General features: G+C 39.5%; 1 protein-coding gene across 2 annotated transcripts; it reads left to right on the forward strand.

Annotated features, from left to right (window-relative positions):
- Positions 1 to 1,392: 1,392 nt before the first annotated feature.
- Positions 1,393 to 3,616, forward strand: LOC122094352 (F-box protein At5g46170-like). Of its 2 annotated transcripts, none has more exons than XM_042665120.1 (2): positions 1,393 to 2,932; positions 3,183 to 3,616. In XM_042665120.1, exon 1 carries the CDS (start codon positions 1,680 to 1,682, stop codon positions 2,913 to 2,915), a length of 1,236 nt encoding a protein of 411 aa, XP_042521054.1. In that variant the 5' UTR covers positions 1,393 to 1,679; the 3' UTR covers positions 2,916 to 2,932; positions 3,183 to 3,616. The 2 variants fall into 2 exon arrangements, with proteins under 2 accessions (XP_042521054.1, XP_042521055.1); XM_042665121.1 differs by having other exon boundaries at positions 1,393 to 2,927.
- Positions 3,617 to 11,189: the final 7,573 nt, after the last annotated feature.

Consider the following 11,189-nt stretch of genomic DNA (forward strand, 5'->3'; position numbering starts at 1 on the left):
AAAAAAAAAAAAAAAAAGGTAGGACCTACAAAAAAAAAGGGCCAGTATCATTCAATATGGGGTCCACATTGTTGGAAATTGAGTGAAAATGTGAGTATGGACCCCACTATCTATTATGTGAGGAGGGTATAAAAGAATTTATATAGAGGCGTTGAGGCAGTATAGCAACCTTTTCCCAAAAATAAATACAGGACACAATTTTCATACATTGTCATGTATGTATCCGATCGTGTGCCTTTTTGATGGCCGAACATACACTCCACTATTGTGCAATACCCCTCTTATAGGAACTAAGATCCTCTCTAATGTGCCCAAGGCCCCAACTCATATCTGGCGGCTGGGTGGACCTTGGGGTGCATGCCCGGGTCCTCCCAACTACCTAATGAATGCTAGGTGCATTGGAGAGGATCTGGACTCCTCCTATAGGCCCACTCATTTGAAAGCTACAATCAAGGGATTCCCCTTAATTGCAACTTAAGAAAAATTCAGTCCAAATATATTTGCCACAGGCCCACTCACTCTAGAGCTACAATTAAGGGATTCCCTTTCAATGTGGCTTAAGGAAACTTCGATCTAGATATATTTGTTTTCTTCATTAAATGATTAAATAGAAGAAAACTTTGAAATCACATCTCTTAACGTTGAAAACATTGATTCAAAATTGTGATTTTATTTTTGTAGAAAAATCTTTTTTTCCTTACCGCTTATCAAGGATTTAGTTATCGATATCAGTGTCAATCTTAGTTGATATTGATCTAGGATTGATTGTATTGATCCGGATCGATCAATATTATGCCTATTTTTCATAAAAATTAGATTTTTTTTAATTTTTATTTTACCCATGATATTGATATGATATCCAATCTTAGATTGGCTAGGTATCGAGATCAATGTTAGTCGATACCAATATGATGTAACCAATACAGTTGATCCGATACCAATACCGATATCTAAAACCATGCTGCTTACCAAAAAAAAAAATCATTTTCGTTTACTGGATATAGTAAATGTTTTAGGTGAACAATCAAGGTTACAAAACGGAGTAAAAAAGGATTATCACTTTAATTAGACTTTAATCTTGAAACCCCACCTTTTTTATTTGGACTTGTGAAATTACCATAATAACCTCGAACAGCCGAGTTCGAATCGTTCAATTGATCGGACAAAACAAAACTAGGCATAAAAGTTAGAACCTCCCCGCTCTTTCTTTCTACCCACGTCATCTCTCTCTCTCTCTCTAACCTAAAAAAAAATATAGAAAATTAATTGCGAAGACAAAAAAGCGAGACAGACAGAGAGACGAAATTATTTCTCCCAAAAATAAAATAAAATAAATAAAAAAACAAAACCTTTTTCTCACACACATGACACAACGCATCTCTTTCTCTCTCTGAAGCCAAATCCGTTGCCCAATCTCTCTCTATCTCTCTCTCTCTCGCCTCACCTCATCTCAACTCTAACTTCCGCTCTCTGTTAAGTGCCTCTTCTCTTTCCCCTTCCTCTTCGCTCTTTTCTCTGTCTTCTTGCTTCTCTCTTTATCTCTGAAGGCTTCAAGCTTTGCCGGAGAAAGCCTTTTCGTCTCCTTAAGATTAGGGGTTTCCCTCTTTGGAATTAGGGTTTCTCTCTGTTTTATCTCATAGATCAGATCAGATCAGATCAGATCAGCTTAATCGATCTTGATGTCTTTCCTTCGACAAGATCTCACAGGTCGGATATGTCCAGAACGAGAACGAGAGCCAGCGACGGCGGATTCAGAACCCAACATGGAGATTGACCATTTCGATAGGTTACCAGACTCTCTCTTACTTATAGTCTTCAACAAGATCGGAGATGTCAAAGCCTTGGGCCGTTGCTGCGTCGTCTCTCGTAGGTTCCATGGCTTGGTTCCTCAGGTCGACAACGTTGTGGTTCGAGTCGATTGCGTCATCTCCGACGATGACGCTACTTCCGCTGCTGCTTCCGCAGATAAGAACCGTGGGGTCTTCTCTAATTTTGTTCGGTTCGTTTTTGGTGGAATCGTTAAGCCTCTGCAAGCTATTGGGCATTTTCTTGGACCCAAGAAAAATTTGTCAACTTCTACTTCATCTTCGTCATCATCTCCGTTAGGTGGTGGTGGTGGAGGTGCTGGAGGAGCCGAGGAGGACGATATCGATGCTGGTGGAGTCACCCACCACTCGCCCACGCAGGTTCTGAAGAACTTCAATGAGATCAGGCGTCTCCGAATTGAACTCCCAAGCGGAGAACTAGGGATCGATTCGGGTGTTTTGCTCAATTGGAGGGCAGATTTTGGATCCACCCTTGATAACTGTGTGATTCTTGGTGCCTCATCTGTTCTCTCCCCTGATACCGCCAAATTGGAGACTGGGGCCGTTGCCGGTTCCGGTGCCGGTGGCGGCGATGCTTTGTGTGTCGGCGGCAATGGAGACGACAATGGGAACATACCTGAATCGTTTTATACTAACGGTGGGCTTAAATTGAGAGTCGTTTGGACTATTAGTTCTCTGATCGCAGCTTCTGCCAGGCATTACTTGCTTCAGCCGATAATTGCAGAGCATCACACCCTTGATAGCTTGATTCTTACAGATGCTGATGGGCAAGGTGTGCTGTGTATGAACAGAGAGCAATTGGAGGAGCTGAGGGTGAAACCCTTGTCTGCTTCTACCGCTTCAAGACGAACTCTGGTGCCTGCACTCAATATGAGGCTTTGGTATGCTCCCCACTTGGAGCTACCCAATGGGGTTGTGCTGAAAGGGGCGACACTGGTTGCAATTAGGCCGACTGAGCAGTCGGCGACAGCGAAGAAGGAGATCTCTGATTGCTCTTGGGTTTCTGCAGCTTTCGAAGAGCCGTATGGGACGGCCGCCAAACTGCTGGTGAAGAGACGAACCTACTGTCTTGAGATGAACTCCTTCTGAGGTTAATGGAAGGTGAGGTAATTTAATCTAATCCCTCATGATGATGTGATTGTATTGGTGAACTGTGCAAAATTACAGCTTCAAATATGATAGAATGTGCAAGTTCTAATATTCTCTAGTCTTTTGTAGAAATAAATGAAAGACTTGCTTGTTTGATCTTGTTTTCTAATTTTTTTTCCTTTGTTTTTGATCTATTTCATTGATGGGTTTTACTTCTGAATTGAAAGTGACCAAGAATTGAGACAAATTTCGTTATGGATTTTTCAGGGTAAGGAGATACTTGAAGGGGGGGGGGGGGAAGCAGAGTATTTTGGGAGGCCGAAATAACTTATATACAGAGAGATGAGATCAATGGAAACGTTGGGTGCAGCCATGATTCCTTCCATGAGGGCTTACAGATCTTTGGCTTCTCTTCCTCTTGCAGCCCAAGTGAGAGAATCCCTGGTTGATGCTATGTGCTGTAAAGGTGGTGTTGCCTTTGTGTGCTTGGACCGAAAGTAATACATCTTTGCTTTTTTCGTTTTTGTTGCCGGCACATGCTTGTAAGTTGTAAGAGTTCACACAAATCCTATCTGATGACGATCTCAATCCTTCTAAGCTTGATGCTGTCAGAGCTTTAAAAGATTGTAGTCATCCAACTTCAAATGAAAATTCCTTGTAAATGTGAATATTGTAGGTAAACAGATATGCTTTTTTGCTTATGTGAATATGTGTCTTAAATTCCCATGGCTCCCCTGTTATCAACTCAGTCTGGCTTGGCTGTTCTTCTGTAATAGGAATTTTATCCCTTCTTTTTTAGCCCAATAGTAAGATTATAACTATCACCTGGTGACAATATACCATCATGGTTCCCTGAAATCCTGAATCCTGTGTGGTGGAATTGTTTCCTGGTAATATACCAAACTTGAGAACATAGTTAAGGAATAAATTTGGAGAAAGTTCTCCACTAGAATCCTCTGGGGTCCTCCTCTAGCCTTAAAGTCACATTTGGCTGCGATAAAGACAGGGAATTTCTTCTACTTGATCCAATTAATTGACCCCCAGCTCTTAAATTCAATGGTTCTTGAGAAACCCTCGAAATCTCTCTCTCTCTCTCTCTCTCTCTCTCTCTCTCTCTCTCTCCACCAGCCCACCCTAATGGTTCTTAACCTGCAGAACTCCCTGGTAGAGAACAAAACCTTAAGACCCCACTTTGACCAACTGCTCCCATCCCTGACCAGCTTCGGAGACTGAAATTTCCGGACCCTAGTCCCCAAACAGAGGAAAAGAGGGTAATTTTGAAGGTATCAGGATCCATTTTTGAGGGAAAAACAGAATCCACTGTGATGAACAATAGACCCTGAAAGTAATTTTGTAGATGCAAGTGAATTTTGGTAATTTTGAAGGTATATAGCATAGCCTAGGGGAGTTTGTTGCCCCTATCATATGGTGAAAATGTTAAGATTATGGTCCCTTTTTCTCAAGCACTTGCCCCCAAACATCAATTACCCCATGTCCCTTTCTCAGAGAAAAGAGTGACATAGGTGGGGGTGGGGTGGTTTTTAGTCACATGAAAGGTTTGAACTTTGAACCTTACATGGTAAGTGCCTTCTTTGCCAGAGATGAATCTGTAAAGTGAACCCAAAGTAGCTATAGCCAGCTAATGCATGGAAGGACAAATCACCATCAAATTTATTAAACAAAGAAAATTTTCTATATTTATTTATTTTGATTTATGGACATAATCGACCTGCTCTTCCTTCTATACCGTTTAATGTTTGTACATGCTGTTGATGATATTGGTAATTAAGTAAAAAAAAAAAAACTAATGATTGCAAATTGGATCTTTAGGACCATATATATATATATATATATATATATTGATTGCATGACTTGCATCCGATCATGGTGCCACCGACCTTGACTTAAGGGTATCAACCAAGGTTTTTGGCGATAAACCTCTTCCGGGTGATCTTTGCATCATTCGTCGAGAGTGATAAAATGTCTTGATTCTCTTGGGTTGGGGTAAGGCGGGTTATGTTTTTTTATGCGTAGAAGAAATGGGTTATGTCCTCTTTGTCTTTTTATTATCAGTTTCATTTTTAATAAAATTATAGGAGTTATCCCTCGTGCCAAATAATATTCGGGATAAAAAAAAAAATCATGGTTATTGATATTAATATTGGATCGATGCAAGAGACAATTTTGCCCTAAAAGATATCGTGTTTTAACAATTTTATCCTCTTCTACACAGTTTTCTAATCCATTATTAGCTAGATATCGATATCGATATTAATCATTTTAATACGGTCGATACTGAATTGATACCTAAAACCATGGTGTCAATATGTGGGATTTTTGGTCGGTTTATGATCGCCAAATCAGGCAATTCATATCAGAATCAGGAGAGAGTGATACTGATTTTGAGACAATTTTAAGGTACTCTCATATTGGTGGATTAATGTGGATCAAAGATAAATAAAAAAATATTTAAAAAAAAAAATTGGGTAAATCCGTCTGATCTAGTCTCGACTCAGGGCAATCTGGATCACTACTGATTAAGAACGATTTTAAAATTAATTGCCAAACCATGTTTAGCAGATATTGGTCCAGACTCCATACTTAAGGGATAGTATTGGATTCCTCACACCACCCGTGTAAGAAAAATCTTCCATATCACACTAATGATGGTGTGGAGAACAATATCATTCACATAAGACCACATAGTCAGATAAGGAAAGTAAGAAAAAACGAAAACCATGGTGCATTAGCTGCATCGAGACTTTTAATTAGCACCAATTATAACCCGATGATTAATTTTCTAAAATAAAAAAACAAACCGGATTAATAAGGAATTCGGTTGAACCAATTTTGCATTTTTCGGTTGGACTTGTGGTTTGGTCTCCAAATTGACACCTCCTAGGCTCCTACCAAGAGTACACACCAGTGTCGTACCCTCCACTTCCTGTTGATTTCGTGTGTGACTTTTGTGTGAAGGGGAAAAGGTTTTCTAAAGTGGGTCGGCTTTGATTTCCTTGTTGGGTGAGTCACATAATAGATCCAGCCGGCCAGCCTGGTCCGACCGCTCACTTGTTATTAAATTATTTTCACTGCACTTTGGATCCATTTTGTCCAAGCACCATTATTGTCTACTATAAACATATTTTGACCCATAAGAGGATGGAATGCCACCTCCTCCATTGATAAACATAGTTAGAAATTTTAGCTTTTTTATTTTTTATTTATTTTTTGTTTTTTATTTGTTACTATTAAGGTAGCTAGCCTCATGGCCTTTGTATTAATAATATCACCTTTTGAGAAGGGGAGGCAGGATGGGCATACCAATGGTTCCTCAGTGGCATAACATAATCATGGTTTTGTGGAGAAGTAATGCTTACTTCCCACTCCAGATTTTCATAGTTTCATGTCAAAGATTCATTTTTAAGGATTTGGGGAGCCTTTTCAAACAGAATCTTACCCTGAACAACAGGAAATAAGAGCCATTTCTTCACAAAAGAAACATCCTTGAAAGCTTTTACCTTTAACTTTTCAATACAATAAAATTGCATCACTAGTCTATACTATAATGCAAATGCATCTATAAAAGATCCCTCTTTAACATTACACAACCAATAGCTTCTCACATACTACACTATGTGAAGCTTTTTCTAACCCCCCCCCCCTTCTTGTGCTTTCTTGTATTTACATGGTAACCACCTATTCTAAGTTGAAGCCTCAAATGTAACCTAAAACATGTGTTGGAGAAGGTTTCATTTTGATCATAGGAGTAGTGAGAAAAAGCGTGCACCTTTGCACTCGAGGGCCAATCTCCGTTCAACCCGAGAAAATCTTTGCACGCCTCTGTTACCTTTTGGGAGGCCTACGCCCCATAGAAACTGTCTACCTGAGACTGTCCCTTAGCCCATAGGTCTTGACATAAGGTTAGAATTCTAGCTCTTCTAGAGTAGTATCTCATTGATGGCTCAGGCCCCCTGGAAGGAGGCCTTCTTCGCCCTCCAACTAAGCTGCGCAGGAAAGGCCCAAAGCCACTACCAGGGATACTTCGCTATCGGTCACCCAGGAATATTTAGCTTTGCAAGGTGGTCCTTGCTGATTCACACTGGATTCCATGTGACCCATGCTACTCGGGTCAGAGCGTAAACTAGTGATTGCTTTCGGCGATGACTCTCGCTATCTAGGGTGCAGAACTCCACCGCTTTGCCTAGCAATACGACGCTTGTATTGCTCTCCCATAACCCTGTTTTGACGGTTTAGGCTGCTCTCATTTCGCTCGTGTTTAGGTTTTGTCCCAAGATGACCTCAGATCATCTATTTGGAGGGCAAGAATCTATATATCCGACCCCATTTAGGTGAGATTTTTCTTATTTGTTGTGTGTTCCTTTCCTTTCACTTATACTTTTCTTTAGCTGTCTTTGATTTCACTGCTAGAAGAGTCTGATGTTTGATCTAATTTATGAACACAGAAAGTTGTTCTGTTCTATGATATCTCAACTCTCAAGGGTGGACCCTTTGTACTAATTCCCACCTCTTAAAAGCAAAACAACTCTGGGAACACTAAGGCTTTTCAATGACCATCTTCTAGTATCAACTTACCTTTCTCCTTACATAATTTTCTGGTTCACACTCATCAAATTTTCTTCTCCCTTTTAACTATCATTTCTTTCCAGGTCACCTAGTACCAAAACTTCTACAAGAATACTGTTGTGTTCTTTAATGGTCATCCTTTTGGATCATCAACCTGGTTTGACCTTGATTTACTGAGGCTCAGTTAAGATCATAGGAATCTAAACAACCGCGAACTGCTACATTTTCGCATTTTTTTATTTGTTAATGATTATAAATCTAGTTGGCAGCAGATTAGATTCTCAGAAAATGAATAGAACATCAGGTGGATGTCTCACAGTTCCTATTTGACATTGAAATTGAAGCACTAAGATATAATTAATGATAACGATAATGATCAATGTATTAACCAGCTGTTTTAGACTCTCTCAGGATCCAAGTTGAGCCTAAAGGAAGATAGGATTAGTGGTGGGGTGGGGAGGAAGGAATTAAAAAAGCAGGAACCTAAAATAATAGAAGGAGAACATCTAAACAGTTAAGATGTTAACACTCTTATAATAGGAAATTAGATTTGGATGAGTCACAAGCCACAACTCAAAGTTATCAATAATTTCTCCTTTCGGATTTGGAGTTAGGACCACCACATTAAATAATAGTAATAATAATAATAATTAAATCATGCACAAACTCTAATCAATTATTTCATTTGTTGGCTAGATCATCACCTATTCATTATCCAGAGTAGTGATTTGTTTGGTCCATGATTAAGTATTTCCGAGAGTGGATTGCCATTATCTTATAAATTAAAAGTTTTTATAATGAATTCTATTAGACTGAACACAAATAAGATACATTTCAAGGATCTGTTAGTTGTTCTTGTAGAATTATAAACTCCTTGCAGTTGGATGGAACATTCAACCAACCTTCATTATGTCTTCATTGTGGCCATCCAACCTCAAGCATTCTTCTTTTTCTTTCTTCTGCTTCACCTTCTTTCTGTGGACAGTTGCAACAACTTGGCAATTATATATATAGTTTGATGAACATCAAACAGAAAATTCAAGCAAGTGGGTCATTATGTTCCTTGATAGACATTGATTAAGACTTGTTTTGTTAGTGTATGCCTACTCAGAGAATCTCTTTAACTTTGGCCTATTTGAATTTTAATATTGTGACATAAGAAGCTGATCACCTTTCTTCTACAAGAGGAAGACGAAAAGCTTTCTTCTTTATCCATTTGTTAATGTGAAGAGTGGAATAACCCAATCAAAACCTTTGCTATTTAAGGAAAACCCAGTTGAGCTCCAACCCTGGTTTTTTTTTTTTTTTCTCCTAATTAATACTTAATAGTACTGTTTTTAACTAATGGGAAAAAAAATCCTCACAATGACTGGGGATTCCTTCCCGCATCCTTTCACTTTTTGACCAATGGAATGCATACTGACATTCTCTCTCTTCCCACGCTAAATGAGCCCCCTATGTGTATGAAACCATCCCCGTATGCCTATTGGTATGCCATCCCACACTGGTGTCGTGGAAAATCTCCGCCCTTGATTAATAATTATGAGAGAAAAGGCTGGTAATGCTGCTGGTATACCCAGATCTTTTTCTCTCTCTCTTGGAAAAGTCTTCTATGTCACTCCTACTAGTTGAGTCGTTAGTTTAAAATTCGTTAGTTTAAAAAAAACCAACAGCATATCTAACCTCTTCCCTAATAATGATCAAAGATTGAAGCATTCAAACTCCAAAGTCTAACCAAGTGAAAAGATCGTCCTCATTTGGTCATGGGTAATGCATTCTGACAAATTCAATGAATTAAATTTTGTTTTTCAAAGTATGGAAAACAGACTATGTTATAACACCACAAAACCTGCTAACAAAGATGATGGTTTTCAAGACCTTCAATAAGACTATTCTAAGTCAATGATGTCTAACCCACACAAAGTCTAATGTGTAAATCAGGGCTTGCAAAGATCAGTGATGACCTCTATATTTACTTCTTGGGTGACGAATAAAGCCCTACAAGGCAAGACAACTCCAACTTTTGTTGTATATCTAGAGGATTAAGGTGAAAAAAAAAAAAAAAGGTTAAGAGAATGCTACTCACTTGCATGGTTATTGCGTTAGTAAACAGACAACTGGGACTCTGTGGGTAGGGGTGTAATCCCAAGCCCGCACCGATTGGACCGATCGGACTGTATGTTTAAAGGCCCGCCCTAGACCTATTATTAAACGTGTTGAGTTCAGGCCTAGCCCGTTTATAAACAGGTAGTACACAGTCTAAGGGGTTAGACCGACGGGTGCCCAACCGACCCGACTCGTTTACAAGCCAGACCGACCTGGCCCGACACGTTTACAAGCCCGACCGACATGGCCCGACACGTTTAGCCCAACTGTTTATATGTATATTTTGATTTTTTTTTGGATAGAATAGGATATATATTGATATTTTTTATCAATTATTGAATGTGATTAAGTGTAATATCTTTTTCTAAATTGTTGAACATTTATTAAAATATATTAAAAAATCTTAAATCTAAGAGAATTAAAGACCATTTAAGGCTTGGATTATAGGCTGACTAGCCTGATCAGAAGAAGCCCGGTTAAATCTTGGAGCCCGAACAAGCCTGACATGAGACCGACCAAGACCGACTCACTGCTTAAATAGGTAGGTCATGGTGCAAGGATATAGACCCATGCAAGCCCGATTGAGACCGGCCCAGCCCAGCCCAACCGATTGACACCCCTAACGGGGAGTGCATGAGGCCGGGAAGCATAGTCTTTTCGCATATGCTTGTGTCTAGATGTAGACACACACAAGCAACTAGCTTTCTTTTCACACTAAAAAAAAAAAATCATATTCAATCCTCCCCTTTTCTATCCAGTCATGAAATGTTTCATGACTTCATTGCTTTTATTTCAATCAACTATTTTAAGTTCTCCCTAGTTACTAGTGTAGTGGGCCAGGTTTGGGCTGAACTGTGGTAGGCCCAGAACTAACCTGCAATTCTAAGGAACCAGGCCTGCTACAAAAACCCATTATTGACCATCCAGATTGAAAACCAGTAAAATTGGGCTGGACCTTTGGCCCATTCAGGATAGCCTCAACCAGGCAAAGTTTTGGATTACATAGAATATTCAATCATAATTATTCATTCCAAATTAATTCTCAATAGTTCTTTTATAAATACTTAACATGGTAGGCAAGGATGGGTATTTGAGTGGGTTTATCTGCAGCCACTCAAGCCCAACCCAAAATACCCCAAGGTTTGGGCTTGGGCTGAAAAAAAGAGGAGGACAATATGATGACTTGGTTCCACGCCTTTGGTACCCGTTTGATTGGACTCTTGTGTCATCATTAACTCTCGCACCTTGCTGCACAGGGTTAAAAGTTGTAACTACTCTCCTTTTGCACAGTGCCGATGGCCATGGTGAAGGGATTCCTTCTTCATCATTGTGAAGAGGAAACTCAAATCTTTTTTCCTTTTGGATTCCCACAACAATGCACAAGATTTGTTCCCACCAAAGATGCAGTGTGGGTGAAATTAACTTGAGCCATCAAGGGAAAATTTTCCCTATTCATAATTATATTTTTAAAATGACTTTTAGTAGCTCAAGCATGGCCAACTCAATCTTGGGCCACATTTTAAGACTAAGACTATAATGGGCTCCAGTTAGGGCGGGGCTTTTTAAGCCAATGTTGATCAAGCC

The sequence above is a fragment of the Macadamia integrifolia genome, chromosome 11 (assembly GCF_013358625.1).
Source record: "Macadamia integrifolia cultivar HAES 741 chromosome 11, SCU_Mint_v3, whole genome shotgun sequence".
NCBI classification, from domain to species: domain Eukaryota; kingdom Viridiplantae; phylum Streptophyta; class Magnoliopsida; order Proteales; family Proteaceae; genus Macadamia; species Macadamia integrifolia.

Bases quoted from the DNA above. Each gene is read 5' to 3' on its own strand.
- LOC122094352 (XM_042665120.1), top strand. From the start codon at position 1,680: ATGTCTTTCCTTCGACAAGATCTCACAGGTCGGATATGTCCAGAACGA.